Source organism: Melospiza georgiana, chromosome 3 (genome assembly GCF_028018845.1).
Source record: "Melospiza georgiana isolate bMelGeo1 chromosome 3, bMelGeo1.pri, whole genome shotgun sequence".
NCBI classification, from domain to species: Eukaryota; Metazoa; Chordata; class Aves; order Passeriformes; family Passerellidae; genus Melospiza; species Melospiza georgiana.
The window spans coordinates 44300453-44319365 of NC_080432.1; the positions used below are offsets into that span (position 1 = coordinate 44300453).

The 18913-nt window shown below is 58.0% G+C and overlaps 1 protein-coding gene across 1 annotated transcript; it reads right to left on the bottom strand.

Annotated features, from left to right (window-relative positions):
* Nucleotides 1-4840: 4840 nt before the first annotated feature.
* On the bottom strand, nucleotides 4841-17832 carry CAPN11 (calpain 11). Its single transcript, XM_058020223.1, has 22 exons — nucleotides 17764-17832; nucleotides 14535-14817; nucleotides 13890-13959; nucleotides 12423-12541; nucleotides 12151-12284; nucleotides 11842-12010; nucleotides 11250-11333; nucleotides 11080-11165; nucleotides 10810-10884; nucleotides 10246-10406; nucleotides 9997-10166; nucleotides 9779-9790; nucleotides 9285-9496; nucleotides 9117-9156; nucleotides 8810-8875; nucleotides 8401-8458; nucleotides 8240-8304; nucleotides 7333-7401; nucleotides 7124-7202; nucleotides 6546-6662; nucleotides 6410-6468; nucleotides 4841-6165 (listed from the first exon to the last, which is right to left on the bottom strand). The coding sequence occupies exons 2-22, from the start codon at nucleotides 14778-14780 to the stop codon at nucleotides 6139-6141; spliced, it is 2118 nt and encodes a 705-aa protein (XP_057876206.1). The 5' UTR covers nucleotides 14781-14817; nucleotides 17764-17832; the 3' UTR covers nucleotides 4841-6138.
* Between the last annotated feature and the right edge of the window lie 1081 nt (nucleotides 17833-18913).

The following is an 18913-nucleotide window of genomic DNA, read 5'->3' on the forward strand; positions in this document are numbered from 1 at the left end:
TTTCATTTCCTCCCCTTGTTTCCTTCCAAAACCCTGCCAGGGCCCTACTTTTGGCTCTAGCTCAAGAAGAATTTAGGAGAATGAACAGACACGAGGGACCAAAAACCACTGTTCCATTTCCCTGTCTGCCTGCTGTAAGCTGTTCCTTGCCCAGTAAGTCCCATCCAAGGGTGGTTAGCTCAGCCAGGGTGACCTTTCCCAGCCCCATGGGTTCTTCCCAGGGAGCCAGCCATGGATGAGGAAAGCAGGCTGGGACACCATGTGCTGAAAGCAGAAACAGCTCCCCGATGGCCCCAGAGCTTCAAGGAGCGGGGCTGACGTCAGCCCCGTGGGACTGGCCTGAGGCTCCCGGGCTCGGGGTGGGCTGCTGTGCTCAGAGGCCATGGCACAGGCTCAGGGCTCCGTGCTGGCCGCCGTGCCGGGAGCAGGAAGAGCTCCCACAAAGGAAGCAGGAGCCAAAGCTTTGCTGCAGCTCTGTCAGGGTTTGTGTTCCCCCAGGAGGAGCATCTCCCCTACATCAGGGTGCATTGCTTGGCCTGCTCTTGAGACTGCTGGGTTCGCTGTGCTGCAGCGACCAGCCAATGCTGGATCAGCCTTGCTTAGTGCCTTGATTTCCCCTGTCCAGCTCCACTGGGAATATCCTTTCCTTGTGCAGAGGGCACTTGCAGCACTCTGAGCAGGCTGGGGACCACTGGGATGAAAATGCAGCACCCCAGGTCAGTGTTAGTGATGACAGTAACAGAGGAGAGTGGACATCTTATTCCCCAGGGAGCCCTTTCCTAGGAAAAGCCCTGCCTGGGCTGAGGGAACTGATCTTCCTGCCATCCCTACTGGAGGAATCCTGTCCTCCAGTCCCACGGGGAGAGGGAGGTGTTTACCAGGTGCAGAGATGCTGCAACACATTCCTGGGAGCATTGCCTCTGAGTGTTAGGTTGTATCTGAGTGTAATGTTGCTGAGATAGATACACAAGGGAGTGGATGGAAAATTCTTTGGGAACAAAGGGGCTGTAGTGTGTGGCCTCTGCAGAAACCTGTTCCTTGCCAGGGAGGGAGCGCAGAAGGCTCTCACCCTGCTTTGAGAGCCAGATGCTTGCAACATCCCAGCACTGAGAAGAAGGTGGGGCAGGGCTTAATTGCCAAGCTCTTGGGACTCATAGAAAGGCAGATTTTTGTCCCTTGCCAAAAATTCAGAGATCTTTCCGAGTCGCTTCCCCCATCTGGAAGGTGTGGGTCCAACTGGGCAAAAGTACAGCCCAGAGAGATGAAGGGATGTAAACTTCATCTTCTGTCGAGTAGAGCCCACAGCTGGGAAGAGAATGCAACCTTGAAAGAAAACAAAATCGCAACAGTATCTACTTTGAAACCAAAGATTTAGGGCAGCAGAGTCCTGTCTGTGTGATTTCTAGGCCAAAGCACCTAGAGCCTTGCTGCAACTTCTCTGATCCATGGAGGACTTTCTGGTCCTGCAATCACTGCTCTGTCTCCCAACACTTTTTACTGGTCTATATTTCATCCCTCTTCATCAAGGTACTCAAAATTCCTCACTAAATGGTTGGTTTATGTTTGGCTGGGTACGTGTCAAGACTGCTTTCTTTCAGGCACCCGTTTTCTCTATTGTATACCCTATTAACTGATGGGAAGGGCTGAGATCCACTTCCCGAGCCTCAACAGGGACTGTATACGCCTCCATAGTACTTATTTCTCACAGATGAGCAGTTAACAGCTGACATCAGGGAAGAAGGAGCAGGAGATTCCCCTGGGCAGCACGAGGAGGATATGGGCTTCTGGTAAGCCTGGGAGTGGAGCAATGCTGGTGAGATAGCAGGGCTGGAAGCAGCCCACACAGGGGTCTATCCTTAGGGTGGTGGCAGGACTGCACAGAGCTGTCCTCTTGTCTTCTCCTCCCTGCCATCCCAAACCCCTGAGAATTCAGCTTGCCCAAAGCCCAGCCCCTTCCTTCTTGCTGCTGAGCCTGGGTGAGCTCACAGCCCACACATCCTCTGGGCAGATCCAAGGGCTGGAGCCAGCCAGCTCCAACTCCATCTCCTCTGGGAGAGGATGGACCCATTGGGACACCACCTCAGAGGAGGCACGGCTGGAGGGACATGGGTGTGTGCTGGGCCAGCATCTGGGCAGGAGATGGCTGTGCTACCTCCTAGTACAACTCCCTTCTGTGGAGAGAGGTCTTCTGAGCAGACCTGTGTCCCATCACACAACAGCCAGTCTGGCACAGGCCACCCCAGGAGTGACCTGCCAGCACTCAGCCTGCTCCCAGAGCAGGACCTCTGCTCTGTTGTTTGATAAAATCTCCAAAGGATTCAGCAGGGATCATGGGAAGAAGGGCATCTCCAATAGATGTATGAGATTTGGTGCGAGTCTTGCTCTGGGCAGTACTGGGAGCTCTCAGAAGTGGCAGAGGAGGAAGATGAGAGTCAGGAAGGCCAAGAATATTTTGTTTTAGGAAACCTGACCCTTCTGGCAGGGATCCTGGAGCGTGCTGGTGGTGGGGACAGTGGTGGCACCCAAGCACCCAGCCCTGTGCAGGAGGAGCACAGGCCATTCCTGCTGAGGAGGGACACAAGTGCTATAAATAGGTTGTTTAATGCACTGTGGCCAGGCCTTGGAAAGCCCCAGCCCAGGCACATTCCCTGCTGCTGGCGCTGAGACGGCAGCTGTTGAAAAAGGCCAAATCCAGCAGCTGCTGGCCGGCGCTCCTGGCCCCAAGTCCCAGCCCTCCTGCTCCCCTTGGGGGGTGGCTGAGACCTTAGCATCTAGTGGCACAGGTACTAAGGCTCTGTACTGGTGCTGAGCCAGCAGTGACTGCAGGATGCTGCTGGTGCTGGAGGGACAGGGAGGATGAGGAGAGGGCTTCCTTCCCTTGCAGCAGTGGGGACAGCACTGTGCCTGGCTGGGAGCTGTGGGGCCATGCTGGAGTCAGCTGCTGCCCACCCACGAGCCCTCAGCTGTGCCTGTCCCCAGCCTCAGCTTGAGATGCTGGGCTGGGCCCCCACACCCCGTCCCTGCTCACACAAAGGCCCCTTGTGCCCACAGGAATGACATTCCTGCAGTCGTGGGCCCGGGGCAGAGTGAAGCCTGGCCAAGAGGGAGATGCCAGAGCCCAGCCCAGCTGCTGGGGCAGCTGCTGGGGCCAGGTGGGGATGGGCTGCAGTTCTGGCCCCCTCCTGTGCCTGGGGATGGACATGAGCAGCTGGGGGGAGAGGGGAACCCCCAGGAAGGGCAGGCAGCTCTGGGCTGGGGGAGGCAGGGCCGTATGAGGTGCAGGAAATTCTGGGATGCTGGGGAGCAGGAGCAGTGGTGCTGTGCATCCATGGTCGCTGCTGGCCCACCCCGCATACACCTGTGGGGCAGGTGTGGGAAAGGCAGAAGTGCTGGCTAGTGCCTGTGCCAAGAGAAACCCAAAGCCAGGAGCAGGTCTGGTCACACCTGGCCCCCTTGCTGCTCAGCTCACCTCAGGGTTTAAGGCCTCTGCTGGGCATCTTCCTTGTCCCCTTTGCAATGAGGGGGATGAGCCAGGCTACTTTTAGTGGCATTAGCTGGGGAAGTGCCACCTGCCAACCCCCTGCTGATACTGTCCTGCCAGCTGCCAGGGCTGGGGAGGGAAGGGATCTGCCAGCTGGCACCCAGAGGGAGGGAGGGGGCTTCTGGTAAGGCTACGCCAGGGGCACCTGTCATCCCAAAGCCAGGGTGTCACCATGCCCTATAACTGGGCCTCTATGTGCCTGATGAGGCCCTGCAGCTGGGACAGCTCTGCCTGCCTGCACCCCTGTTCTGTTGCACCTGAGCCTTGTTTTGCAGGGGATTTGGGATTGCATGGAGGAGCAGAAAGCCTGGGCTGGCAGGCCCTAAGGAGCTCCCAGGCCACAGGGAGGGAGCTCAGCTCACAGGTAGTCAAGAGACAAGCACAAGTAGCCCACCTCCATCCAGTCTGGCGAGCCTCTGCAGGAGAGAGCAGCCTTGTGAGGCACTGGGGGCTGCTTCCTGCTGCCAGCACACCTCAGCCCCTGTCTGTGCTCTGAGCCAGGCTGGCTTGGCCCAGAACTGGTTGCTGCCCCACTGTGGGAACGCTGGCCCCAGAGAGCTGGGCTGGTGCCAGGGACACCCATATAAGGGATATTGAGATGCTGGGATGGATGAAGTACACAAGGTCACTCCTCTTACAAATGCTGAGCACCCCTGGCCATCCAGGCTGCAGTGTCCTTCTGGAGTGTGAGCAAGGAGCAGGATGCACTGACAGCAGTCCTGCTCTGAGCCACGCTGTGAAAAGCCCCAGCATCCAGCACTCCACTCTCATTTTTGTGGAGGGCTTCTATAACTGGCATGACCTCAAAGGGAGCAGGGGAAAACATTCACTTCCCACAGGCTGTACCCAGGGAAGAAATAAAACTTTTTTGGTCCCTTTCCAGGGTCCAGAGTTCCAGGCTGTTCTCCACTTCCACCAGCTCCATATTTAATTCCATCCTATCCTCTTTCCCCTCCCTAGCCTCCACAAGACACCTTTCCTGAAGAGCAGTGCTCCCTTCCCCCTTTCTTACATGGTGCTGCTCCATGTGGAAATGTTGAGACACCTGTGCAAAGGAAGAGGCAAATTTCATAAAATCCTAGGGAATGTGGATGTCTCCAGCCCCACAGCAAGTCCTGTCCTGATGGTGTTGCTCCAGGCTGGGCAAGCAGCCAAGTGACCTGGGCTTGGCTCTGCACCGGCCCACGGCGAGCAGAGGGAGGACGCAGACCCCAGGACACCTCCCAGAGCACAGGTGTAACAGACCCCAAGAGACCTCCCAGAGCACAGGTGTAACAGACCCCAGGACACATCCCGGAGCACAGGTCTAGCAGATCTGTTTATTCCTGGAGAGCACAGTGAGCAGGGTGAGGAAGCAGAGCTGCCGGGCAGGCAGCAGTGGTTATTGCTGCAGGTCACTGCATCCTCCAGTGACAACAGGGGTCTGGGGAGCAAACTGCCTGCCTGTCTCTACAGGGCAGGGGACGGGCCCTGGCCCACTGCCAGGCTGGAGCCACCCCACCACCCCAGGAGAAGGTGAGGCAAATGGAGTAGCACAGAGAAGTGCAAATATGTTGGCACTGGAGTTCATCTGCTCTGATGGAGAGCAAAGATGGAGCCCAAGATAAGAGGAGAATGTTACAGCATGGGAGGATGAGGGATTGGGAGTAAAAACCCAACTTTGTGCTGAAGACTCCCATAAACCACCACCCCCTGCTCTCTGGAGGAAGGCATTGCCTCTTGGGTGCTGTACCCCCTAGCCCTGCTGTGGGCCATGACCGAGGGCAGCAGATGTCCCAGGAGCTCCCAGGGATGGGAGGGGAGGCCAGGCTGCTGTGACAGTGATGGCACGGCTGTGCCTGCATGGACAAGAGGAGCTTCAGTGCTGCAATACAGGGTTGCACGTGCTCACATGATGGAGGAGCCCCGAAACATTCAGTGCTTGAGCTGTAGAGCTTGACCCAGTGCTGGGCTTAGGCCAGCCCTTAGGGCATGGAGGTGGAAGGGATGTGCTGAAGGCCACGCAGAAAGGAGCCAGCAGGCTCCACGCTTTGGTCGTGCTTAGGAGTGCTAAGAATGGTGCAAGGGCTTGATGACAGCCAGTGTGGCCATCCCTCCTCCCAGAAGGCCCCTGTGGCTCCCTTGGGAACGTGCTGCCTGAGCACGGCAGTATGTGCTGCTGCTGCCAGGTGTGGGTGCAGACAGGCAAGGTGTGCTGGAGGGGTGGCTCAGCCCTGGAGCAGGCGATACCAGTGTCCTCCCCCTGGTGCCCCAGCAGCTGCCCCTCCTGCTCTGCAGCTGGCCACAGCCTGCCACCATGCAGGGACTCACAGTACCCCGTGCTGCTCGCCCTCCTCCTCCTCTGGGGTGAGAGGGAGCAAGGGCATGTGGAAAGAACCCAGCCCAGAAGAGGAGAAGGGAATCCCCTGCCTGCCTTGACCCCTGGTCCACTGGAGAGGATGGTGTGAGGCTTTCTGGGAGGCAGGGCTGGTGGCTCAGCCACCAGTGGGATGGAGCAAGGGGGGAAGAGTATCCTGTATCCATAGATCCAAGGGGAGGCACTTGGAGTGGGCCTGGCCCATCGGGGTGTCCCAGCTGCAGCAGATCCGTTGTAACTCCTAGCCACACATGGTCAGCAGCAGCCACTGGGAAGGAGAGGGAGAAGGAATGAGCAGGGTGCATTTTTGGTGTCTTCATAAGTCAATTTTAACAGCCCTCCATGAAACACAGAGCCTGCAGCAGTCCTGTTTACTCACCTTGATCTTTTATGGGTTCTTTCCCTACCCAGGGGGCTGGAGGGCTTTCTATCACCCACCCCAGGTGCCCCATTCACCCTAATGCTGTGCCCCCTTGTTTCCCACCCCAACTTTCACTGGGCTGAACTCTCACCTCAGAAAGGTTCATGACAGCAGTGCCAGTGCCATCAGGGTCCATGCTACGGAAGAACCCTGCAGGAACACAAGCAAAGTGAGCAACACATCTCTCTGTCGCTGCCCTGCCTGCCTGCCCCAGGGCCATCACTCACTGAACATGGTCTCCAGCTTCAGGAGGCAGCAGACAAAGTTGTCAAAGTCCACGCCCATGTCACTGTCTGCATAGCGTGCCACCACCACCTGATGCAGCTTGTTGTTCAGCTTGAAACCTGCAAGGCAGAGAGCAGTCAGCCCCCAGGGAGGCAGCAGAGCAGGGTGTAGGTGTGAAAGTCCATGCATCCACACAAAGGGTCCACCAATCCAGTGCCCAAGGAAGGGCACTGTGTCCAGCCTCAGCAGCAAGAGGGGATGCTCTCCCTGCAGCCATATATGACTAGTTAGCTCACTAATCCACCCCAGCCTCTGCTTTGCCAGCATGGGATTCTGCAGGCCAGAGCAGGCCAGAGGCTGGGACCATCCTGTGTGCATCTCCAACTCAGGCTCCAACACTTGGCACAGCTGTGATGCAGAAAGCCTGGTGCATACAGGGGCCGCATCTCACTACAACAGGTTGGCTTCAAGCATGCAATATAAGCTGGTCACGCTCTTCTCCTGCTATTTAGGACAGGACTCTGACAGCAGGAGCCCCCTGCCCAGCCTCCAGCCCAGTCCCATCCTTCTCCAGACCTACCTGCTGACTCCAGAGCCATGCGCATCTCATAGGAGCTCATGGTGCCTGACTTGTCCAGGTCGTACTGGCGATAGATCGTCTGCAAAAACATCACAGGGGACATGAAGAGAGGGCTCTCCTGTGGCCTCCAGGCTGGCTGTCCCCCCTCCTTGCTGCCTCAGGAGGGGTGCTACCCCTGTGCAGTGCACCATGCCCCCTCTCCTCCTCACCAGCCAGCTCCGGATCTTGTTCCACAGGATCTGGAACTCCACCAGCCCAAGGCGGGCACTGCCGTCTTTCTGGGAGGCAGAAGGTCAAGGAGGTCAAAGCAGCCAAGAAAGGGGAGGGCACAAAGGCAAAGCTACCAGATCCCAGCCACAGGAGGTGACAAAAGCCTGGACACACTTGGCCTGTCCAATTTTTCCCCCAACCTTCCCCTGCAGCATCAATAAAATAAGAGCCTGCAACCCAGCAAGGAAAGGGTAAGACTTGAACCAGCAGCCCTGCCACTCCCTGGGAGCAGCTGTGCTGCTGCTGTAGGAAGCACATTGCTGTGCTGTCCTTGGACCAAAGCTGGGCTGGCCTGCAGCAAAAGGAATGTTGTAGGGCCAGGCTGGAGAAGGGCTCAGAGGTGCTCCTTGCCAGACTCCCCAGCTGCATGTCCTTGTACAAGCAGGACACTGGCCATGGCTCCTGTCACTTGACTCATCCACAGCAGCTGGACAGGATGGTTTGGAGGAAAGAAACCCAACAGTCCTTGTTTCCTTTGAGGAGTGCCTCAAAGGCTGGGTGGCACAACAGCACATCAGGCTAAAGAGCCCATGGGAAGTGAAACACAGGAACTTCCTCCTGGAGGTGAAAGCAGAAGGCATGGGGTGGGACCGTGCCAGGCTTTTGGTGGCAGAGCCAGGGCCCAAGCAAGCAGGGGAAGTGATGGCCCTTGCCAAAAACCTGCTGCTGAAGTCGAAGAGTGTAGGGCACGTGGCTCTGAAGCCATAAGGACCCTTCCTTTCTTCCCCCAGTTAAACAGCTTCAGCACTGCTGGAGAGCCAAGCCCCAGCTCCAAGAGACAAGTCTTGTTTCTTGCAGGCTGAGCACCACAAAAACCAGCCCTGGCCCACAGCACCAGGAGGATACATCCATCAGGTTAACCATGTTGCGGCAGGAGTCCAGGCTGAACCCATCCGTTTTCAGGTCTTTGTCTGAGGAGGAAGGAGGAGGTTGAGCACATGCACCAAAACCCAGCCTGCTGAGCAACCTGGGCTGCAGGGAGCAGGGGTAGGAAGAGTAGTGCTTACGTCTTGCGATGACTCTGTTCAGAATAGTCCGAAGCTCAAAGACGTTGATTTCCATGTCCTGGAACAGAAGCAGAGTTAGCATCACCCCTTGCCTGCTCTCCACCCCACTTGTGGCCATTGTCCCCCTCCTGCCTAAACATCTCTGCCTTAGTCATAAAACATGAAGATGCCATTACATTTCTTGTACACTCAGAGGAGTTTTGGTCACAGCTGGGTGCTCTTCCCCAAATCTGCCCCTGTCATCACACCATCCCTGCGGGCAGCTGGGCTGAGTCACAGCAAAGATGGACTTGTCTGCAGGATGGGACTGAGTGAGGTGGGGTGGGCTGGAACTCCCACGGCCAGGGGTTCAGTCCTGTCCCCTCCCCTCCCCAGAGGGCTTTCCAGAGCTCGGTGCAGCCGTACCCACCTCCCCTGCCAGCTGCTGGAACATGTTCTTGAAGCTGTCCTCTATGTCATCCTCAGTTATTTCCTCCTGGGGTGATGCAAACCAGAAAGAAGAGGTTAGTGGTCAAACCCAGGCTCTGCCCTGCCTTCCAGGCTCAATAAATGCCAACTGGAAAGGAAGCTCTTCTTTGTTTTTCTCATCTTTGTTAATTCCTACACCTCCATCACCCCAACCTTGCCAGCCCCTCTCCAGCCACACTGACACTCCAGCCTTCCCCTCCCAAGTGCCGGAGCCTCAGCACCAGCCGATCCAAAGTGGCGGCTCCTACCTCATCTGCCAGATCTGCTGTGATCTCCTCATCCAGCTCCCTGGGGCAGAGAGGGGAAAACAACGTGATGAGCGGTCTCCCAGCCAGCAGGGGAGCTGGCAAGGTGCAGGGGGGGACACCCCAGTGCTGACAGACACGGGGTGTCCCTGCCAGGGCGCCGGCACTCACGCTGTGTCCGACTGCTTCTCGGTGAAGACCCGCAGGACGAAGTCGGCCTCCTTGTGCGGCTCGAAGGTGGAGGGCACCACGATGTACTCGCCGGGGGGCAGCCGGATCTGGTTGCTCACCTCCCGCAGGTTGATGAAGGTCTCAGACCGTGCCCGGGACTGGTTTCGCAGGAAGAAGTCCTTCTTCAAGTGCACATTCTGCATGCCCTGGGCCTGGGGGAAGGAATGTGCTTGTGGACCACAAGGGGAAGCACCCACAGGGAGTGGCGGGACCAGCACGGGCCACATCAGGTAGGACAGCCCTGCCGTGCTCATCCACTAGGCGCCATCCCTCCCTCCCTCCCTCCGTCCCACATGGAGGTGCCCAGCTCCCACTGGCACACTAGCCACAGCCAGTGCTGTGGAGCTCCCATGCCACTGGATGCAGCAATCCATTTTTGCCCAGTCTTGTGCTTCCCTCCAAGATGGGGTAGGCTCTGACAGCTCAGCACATACCTCCTCAGGAACCTGCAGATAGGAGGGAAGAGGGGAAAAAAATCAGAATCCCAGTACCTGCCACATCCCTTACAGCTGCAGGGAGCACAGGCTGGGGTGCATTAGCCCACAGCTGGCCAAAGCTGGTGGGAAAGATTTTCTTGAGGGCTGGGGTTGAGGTGGGACTGGCAGGGCTGAGCCTGTCCCAGGGAAGGAGCCTGGGGGCGGGCAGGGGTTACCTCGTAGACAGCAAAGCCGATGGTGTGCATGTCACCTCCCACGCGCCGCTCCCGCCGCCGGTGCTTCTGCATCAGAGCCACCAGGAAGCTGCAGGCCACCTCGTCGTCCCCAGGGTCATCATCTTCTTCCAGCAGCTTGATCTTAAACTGGGGGTTGATCCAGAATGTGGCTGGGAGGAAGGGGATGCATGGATGAGACGCCTGGTTCCATCATGCTGCCAGGAGCACAGGTATGGGGGCCAGAGGTACCTGGGTGATTCCTGCAGCCCCCGGCAGTGCTGCCCCGGCGCCACGTGCCCTCGAACACCTGTGTGTGCCACCTGCTGAGCTCGTCCTTGGTCAGGGCATCGGGGGTCAGGTTGCAGATCTCCAGCCTGGAGAACTCCCTCATGAAGTCCCGGAACGACATCCTGTGGGAGGCAAGGAGGGGCTCAGGCCAGGGCACTGCTGTGGGCAGGGAGGAAAGCACAAGTAGCTCTGGACCCAGCTAACATTTTAGGAGAATTAAATGACAGTAAAATCTTTTACCCTAAAGAGTTATAGTTTATTTAAAGCCTTGTGCTGGTTTTGGAATGTTTACTCTTCCTACATGTTTGTTTTGCATTTAGTTGGCCTGAATTTCCTTCAAGGGAGGAAAATTATTAACTAGATCAGATGAGAAAATGTTGGCAAGCTCTCCAGTGCCGGGAAGCCAGCTCATAAAGGTAGGTCATGCGCTTCAGGTGAAGCATGACTGCAGGATCTCTCCCCAGCTCCTCTGCTCCTTCCCAGACAGGCTGCTGAAATAGAGCAGCACTTTGCTCCAGCACTCACCAGAACTCTCCATCCTCCATCTTCAGCTGCAGCTCTTCCCTCTCGTCAGGGTCAATGTTGTTCCACTCAGAGGATCTGGAACAGCAGGAGAGAGACAATTAGATAAGGACTCCTGAGAGGAATTCAGAGCTGGCCTATAACTCTTCTCTTTCTGATGCAAAGGGCTCTGCACACTGTGAGCTTCCCCTCAATGCCCCATGCTTGACTGCTGCGTGTGCAGTGCTCACTGGCCTGACAGAGCGAGACTGCCATCCCTTCTGTCCTGCTCACCCATCACTCCAGGCTCCAGTCCACTCCACCTGACCCCAGGGGTTCCTGATGCGGATGAGTTGCTCCTGCTGGCCCCGGTAGTTCACCTGCCAGACACCAGACACAAGAGTTGGAGCCCATGCCACTAGCCAGGCTGATATTGCTATTAAAGTCTAACCTAGGTGACTCACATCTCTGAAGGCCGTCACAGAATAGGCGTGGCCCTTCACCAGCTTCTTGAAGGTCACTGCTTCCATATCAAAGGCACTTGTGATCTGAGGAGAAAGTGTAATGCTCAAGTCAATAGGACTGAATTCATATAGTCTTATCCCTATCCCTTCCGTCCACTGTGTGGAGAATTCTCCTTGCTTTGCACTGCTCCAGCCAAGAGAACTAGCAGGTAGCAGCTCCCTGTGCTCAAAGACTGCTGGCTGGGGACAATTTAAAGCCAGTTTCCTTAGCACACCAAAGATCCATCAAGGAACCACCCAAACTTCAGAATTTAAAAACCCCGCTCCAGGTAATTTGCTGATGCAAAGCATGGCCAGAGTTAAAGGCAGTGCCTTGTCCTGCACTGGAGATGAACAATCCCGCTCCATCCAAAGGAGCCACGTGTTGTGCCGCAGGACTGCCACGCTGGCTCTGGAAAGGGGGCTGTGGCAGGAGGGCAAAGGAGTAACCTTGCCCCAGTGAGGGGAGTGCTGACCCAGGCTTGGCTGTGAGCCTCGCTGTGGCCAGCGCTGCGGCAGAGCCCGGCCCATCCCGGCCCATCCCGTCACTCACGTCGATGGAGCAGCCCAGCAGGGAGCCCCTCTCCAGCGCCTTGCGGATGATGTGCGCCATGTTGCGCGGCGGCCGCTTCAGGTCGTACATCTCCGCCACGCCGCCCGTGAAGTCCTCGAAGCCCTCGGTGGTGCTGCCCCCCGAGAGCGACTCGTAGCAGCCGTTCAGCCTGAGGGGCGCGTGAGGAGATGAGCAGGTAGCGCACTGCACTGCCCTGACACCCAGCACAGGCAGGGCCAGCGGCACAGGAGACTCCCCTCCCTCCGCCCCTCACATGCCCGCCCACGTGCCCACCATGGGGATACCCACTTGGCATAGGCCTTCTCCAGCAGAGCACTCCAGAACTCGGTGCACTCCGCCGAGTGCACAAACAGAAGCTCCCCATCCTTGGTGGGCAGCAGGTCATCCACCACCACGTCCACCCACTCGCCGAACTGCCAGATCTGGGGGGTGATGAGGGAGTGGGGTGAGCTCAGAGCATCACATGGCATCATCCCTCCCCCAGAGGGATGGCCTCAACCCACCACCCTCGCTTCTGCCACAGCCCACCAGCTGCGGAGGGCCAAAAGCTCCCAGCCCACCTGGAAGTGAAAGATGCCAGCATAGTCCTCCTGGAAGCTCTGTCCATGGGGCACCACGCGGTGCAGGAGCTCCTCGTTGAGCGTGAGGGAGCCAATGGCAGCCAGCAGCCAGCAGTCACCTGGGGAAGGAGAGGAAGGTGGTATGAGTACCCATCACCTCCCTAGCTGGGAGGGTAGGTGATACATGTTTAGGAGCCCATGGTGTGCTCTCTTTGCAAATGTTTGTGGCTACCCAGCTCAAAAAGTCCACCGAAAAACCACACAAGGTCCAGCAAGCAGAACTCGGTGATTCTGGCTTGCTCAGCCTGCCCACAGAGAGAAGGATTAGCTCAAGGCAACAAGGAACATTCCTCCTTCACCTGGAGCCTGTGTCCAGACCACCACACACAGTCAGCACCAACAGCCCCCTCCTGCAGCCATTTATCTGGACCCTCCTGTAACTCATTCATTTGACTGCCCTCCATGTCTCAGACAGCAGTTCTGCAGCACAATTACACTTTGCATGTAAAAAGCCATTTTAGCAAGCGAGCGGTTTCATGCTGCTGCCCCAGCTTCTCAAATTGCAAGCAATGCCACCGCACTTTTCCTTCCGAGGGATCTTAACCACAAGTGCTGCTCCAGGCCACTGTGCTTTAAATTCTTTGACTTAATTCTCTTTTCTTTTTTACCTTTGAAGCCTTTCACACCTTAGCCTCAAGCCTGGATAACCTGTAATGGGCTGTGGTTTGACAAAATGCCATTTCTGAGTTTTTAATGACCAAGTGAACAATACCACAGTGCTTTGGGCTGTTATGCACTCCAGTTGCCACCTCAAGTTTGTCCTAATTACTGGGTATATTAAATGTAGTCAGCCCTGAAAACAGCATGCTAAGTGTGCTAAGGTATACAGTACTCCCAATCAAGTGCCCTACTTGCCCCCAGTCAGGACAACACTGTCTGTGGTACCAGGATCTGTTTCTGGTGACCACAAAATCCCAGCTGTGGTTCAACTCTGCTAGCCTACCCAGCCCATTCACACTTCTTTCCTTGCCTCAGTGCCTTTGCCTTGGGAGACACCCCCAGAGAAAAGACAAATTATCACTTGTACACCTCTCCATACCCTTCTGCCACACCACATTTGTTCACAAGCATTTTCTCACCACCACCACCAGCAGCAGCTCAGTTTGTTATTGTCATGCAGCTGCCATCCCTCACCATTTACCAAAGCAGGGAGCTCTTTGGAGAAGCTCCTGGCATTGTTGTCAGCATGTGTGAGGCATGGATGCACCCAGAATCTCCACTGACCTCAGCACGGTCAAGCTGTGCACACATCAACTCATTTTTGTGGAGCTTTAACCTAGAGCTACCAGGAGACACAGGATGCCCCCTGACTTGCAGTTTCCACCTCACTGACTGGAAAGGGCCACCCAACCCTCCCCAGTCACTGCTGCCTGGACCAAGGTCCAGGGACAAAGCTTCAACACTCACCCAGAGCCCCCTGGCAGATGTCTGTCCGGGTGGCACCGCCAACGATGAACTGAGGGTCATCCACTAATTCCTGCAGAAGGACAAAACCAGATGCTGGGGCTGGATCTTGGCAGGGCCTGGGCTTTAGCAGGGCTGGCACCCACTGCAGCTCTGACTCGAGAGAAATGGTATATGGTCCCTGTGAGATGTACCCCACCTGCCCTCAGCTAGGGAAGGGTGCTTGACTGCAAGCCCAAGGCCATCACGGTAAGGCAAGGCAAGATTTGCTGTATCCATGGGAGGACAAGGCTGGATGACATTCCCCTCGCCCTCATGGCACCAGGGGATATGCACTCTCAAAAGCCCCAGCTACTGAGGGTGACACATCCATGCCATGGCACCTAGGAGCAAGAACACAACCCACCTTCTTTTGAAGCCCACAGTCTGCTGCCCAGAGGAAGCAGTGCCTGCTAGACACAATGCTTTTCTGAGCAGACACTCATAGGGAACGGCCCTGGGCCCTTGGGAAAGTGGCTCTGCAGCACTCCAGGGACCCAAGCACTGAGGGGTGCCAGCAAGGCCAGTCTGCAGCTCAGCACACCACATCAGCGCAGACAGGCAGGACAGGGACGCCAGCCCTGCAGAAGAAGCAAGCCCAGCACTTACCGACGGACGCTTCCACTCCACTCCCCGTGTCTTGCTGGAGTGTGGCCCCAGCTCCTTGAATCCAAGGGCAGTTGGGCCAGCTGGGAACTGGGGATCCCTGAAGAGGGTGCCACTCTCGATGCACTGCTGCTTGAGGGCCTCATAGTCCTGGTTGAGGTACTTGATGGCGTTGTGGTGCTGGCCAAGCCCCTCGGCTCTCAGGCGGTCTCTCTCGACACGAGCAGCCATCCCGCCAAAGGGCATCATAGCTCGGCACCAGCACCGCTGCCTCCCGCTCCACTCCCTGCAACAGAACGGGCATGGCCGCCCTGAGGCACGGCTGCCACCTTGCTCTCCCCTGGGGATTTCAGCCATCACACAGAGCCAGCCTTGGAGGCTGAATCCCCAGTTCCCCACCACTCCCACAGCAGGGACCCTCTCCAGCAGCAATGCCTGGTCCAGTGAGCCCAGTGAAACCGGAGCACCCCAGGGTGGGCACACACACACACACCAGGAGAACGTCCCAGGCCCCATCCCCAGCAGCAGCCCCGTTCTGAGCCCTGTCCTCCAGCCTGGCTGTTGCAGCCCTGCTGTCTTTAGAGGACACCAAGGGGGCAAAGCAGCACTGAGCGCGGGCTGAGAGAAGGCAGTCCCCAGCACCTAGGTCATGGGTCCTGTCCTGTCCCCGCCATGCCAAAAGGCTGAGCCCGGAAGAATTCCAGACACTTTCCAACCTCGTCAGCCTCTCCTCCCGGCGCAGCTTTCCGGGTTCTTCCCTCGTCCCGCCTCCTCCTCACCCGCCTCGGCCGGGAGGGCGTCAGCGGCTGCCTGCGGCTTCTCCCACCCCCAGGGGCCTCTCCCTCTCCTTTTCCCTCTTCTCCGAAAGCCGGCCCGGCTGCCTGAGCACTGAGTCAATAGGGCCGGGTAGGGAGGAGCCCAGCAGATAGTTCCAGCTATGGGGCCAGAGAAGGACAGGGAAGGAAGAGGCGGGACGGCATACACACACAGGGTGGATAGGGAGGATGACTCAAGGCTCGTCGACCGCCAGAGGAGCAGCCTGCAGGGAGATACCGGGAAGGGACTGCGGAGTTCAGCGGGGCACCCCGGCACCAGGAGAGCGGGGCCGGACAGACACCGCAGAGCCCCATCCCGCACCTCTCCCTGGCCTGGCCATCCTCCCGGGGCTCTGACCAGCAGCTCACGGCCGGGAGCTCCGAACCAGCTTGGCACAGCTGCCAGGCATGTCTGGTCCCGCAGCCCTGCCCCACCGCGCCCGCTGCGGTGGGCAAGTCCCAGCTCCCCTCCCGGCGTCCAGCTGCCCTCAGCCCTGTCCAGGCACCATGGCAGCAGCCAGCACGCACACCCACAGCACCGCCCAGGCTGCAAGGAGCCTCTGGCTCCGGCTGCTCCAAGCCTCCACGCAAGCAGCGTCACCTGCAGCAGGGCCATGGTGCCACTGTCCCCAGCCCACTGGCATCTGCGGCTCATCCTGCCCCCCTCCCCAGCAACCTCAGCTCCTGCTTGGCTGGGCTGGTGCCGAATACTTCAGAGGTTTCTCCATGTGAGAAAGTGGTCTAGTCCTTGGGTAAATAAGCCAGAAGCCAGCAACCCACTCAGAGCAGCAAACTGGAATCCCAGTGCTGCCCACTCCCTCCCCAGTGCCCTATCCCAGGGGAGCAGGACACAGCCTGGCTCCAAAGAGGCGGCTTTCCTTGTCCTGAAGGGCTGTGACAGCTAAAGGGAAGGCAGGCAACAGTGAATAGGGTGTAAGCTCCTGGCACATACATAGGGCATAAACTTGGCTGCTAACCCATGTGGCTGTCCTAGCCAGAAGCTTTTCAGAAGAAAAAAAATTACCCTTTCCCATGACTCTGCCTGCTCTGGGATGCTCTAAACCCACTACCCTTCTCCAGGGAAGCGCCAGCCCTTCTCTCCTCTACGACAGTCCCAAATCTATGGAGGTCCTCCCACGACTCCTGCCCCACAGCCGCACCCTGGCAGTCTCTCCCAGCGGCAAGGCACTCGGTGCCTGCAGAGCTGGCAGGATGGCTTCTCCAGCCCCAGACACTTGCCAGAACTGAGGGGCCCTGAGGGAGGAGGGATCCCAGGTACAGCTGCCCATACTGCCCCCAGATCCCACCTCACCACCTCCCCGGCACTCACACCACAACCTGCCAGTGGCCAGGGAACTTCCCCTACCCACAGCCCCCGCCAGGTTCCCTGCACCCTTTCCCACCCCACGTACCAGCACGGGCCATGGCTGCAGACATGGGGAGCTCTCTGCAGACACGGGCACCGTACGAGTTATTCTTAGCTCTGTGGCTCAAAATACTCGGGCAGGCTGTGCTCAGTGCAGACGGAGGTCACGCAAGCGCAGAGCAAAGGAAAGCATTTCAGACCCCAGAATGGGAGAGGAACCATGTGTGTCTCTAAAGCAATGGGGGCAGCTACAGACACTCCCCAGGCCTATGCTGACAGACACTGCAGGTCCTCCACGGAGGAGGAAGGGGTTGATGAGACAAGCCAAGCCCCGAGGGCAGTTTTCCACCACAGGTGACATCCAACTCCAATATGATGCTTTCCAGTACTTGAGGCACCTCCGATCCCTCCCAGGCGGGAGTGAAAAGACACACAGGTTCCTGCAGGGTCCCTGACACCTTGTGCACTTTAGCTCTTACTGCAAAACCCTTGGGCAGCATCATTGTTGAAATCCAGCCAAAAATCTTTGCCGACCTCTGGTTTGCCAGCTGCTCTTGCAAATCAACGGAAGTGGGGAGTTCCCTTCCTCAAAACCAGCCCTGACACACCGAATCCTGCCGCATACTCAGCTCGGGGCAAGGCATCACAGCCGCCCATGGCATCCCACAGTGCTCAAGCAGCTCTCGGGCCCTTTCCAGCCCTCCAGATGACAAAGCTCCTCGTTTCCCACAGGCTCCCCTTTATGTTACCGCATCCCATTGACGGATGCGGGCTTGGCTTTGGGGTCGGTAGCGCATCCCGGGAGGCTGCGGTATTCAGTTTACTCGCCGCCCCGACTGGGAAGCCTCTGGGTCTCTGCGGATGCGTTAGGTAATGCAAAAATCCCCGCAGACAGAAAGGGATGGGAGGGGTAGGCATGCCTAGAAAAGCTCAGAAAACAGAGGAAGCAGCCAGGGAGGGGGAGACGGACGGACCCGGCGACGGGCTCCCCCCCGGTGCTTAACCCCAAGCTGGGGGTCGGACAAGGGGGAGGATGGGGGGATGGACTTACGGAAGCTGCTGCCGCCACCGCCCTGCCCGCTTCGGCTCGGCCCGGCCCAGCCCAGCCCAGCCCAGCCCAGCCCAGCTCAGTACAGCCCCGCGGAAGGTGGAGTTTCGGCGGGCAGGATGTACGAGCAAAGCCGGGAGGGCTGTGGGAGGGGGAATTAAAGGAGCAGTGACAGTTTACAGACACTGGAGGGGATTGTAGATCCAGGCTGGTGGTGAGGTTCTGTCTGCTGTCACCCTCTCCCAGCTCCCAGGGATGGAGGGGTTCCGCCGGGATGGGCGTGCCCCTTCCACCATTGTTCTGAGGAAAGGGTTGGGTCCGCACGGAAACTGAGGCTGGAAGGAAAAGAGGAAGCAACTTTCCTCTAGGAATGGATTTGAGGGTGACTGCTCCACACTGCCGGCAGCCCAGCGTGGCTGGGTGAAGCTCTGAACTGCACCTTTGTCCCCAGCATTTATGACCTTCCAGTGCCACGGCTGAGTACGGTGGTGCCGCCGGATATCCCAGACTGTCGTGTCCCTTCTCCCTTCCCTGTTGCCTGCGGGGACCGTGCCCGCAGCACCTCAGTCAGTGGTCCGGGTGGTCACGGGCATCACCGCTGCTCCGGGCTCCCTGCGTGCCCCGGCTGGCACCCCCACCCCAGCTGCCCCTCGCTGCTGGCTGCCAGCAGGGCCCTCCCCGGGCAGGTCCCACTGCCCTGGGGTATTCCACAGCCACACGGGGCTGCCCCTGCGTGCCCTCCGTGACTCATGGTGCAGCTATGCTGGGCGGTGCTGTTACCAGCGGGCATGGCCACCACACAGGGCTTGGCACCCTACGGTGCAGCCCTGTGTAGCTCAACATGGCTTTGGCTGGCATGGCATGGATTGGCACAGCTTGGCCTGGTGTGCCTTAGCCCAGCATATTTGACACGGCCTGGCATGAGCAGCTCAGCTCACGCCATCCCAGGACAGAGGCTCTGTAGTGCCATTCTTTTGGTGCCAGGGCTGAACAGGGTGAACCTAAAGGGTGTCACCAGCTCTGGAGATCCCTCTCCTTACCTGTTTGCAGCTGGGCAGGCTGTGCCCATACAGACCCACTGCAGCACTGGCATTGAGCTGTGGGAGCCCAGGCCTCACAAGGCACCTGCTTTCTGCCTCACCCCACCTTGCCC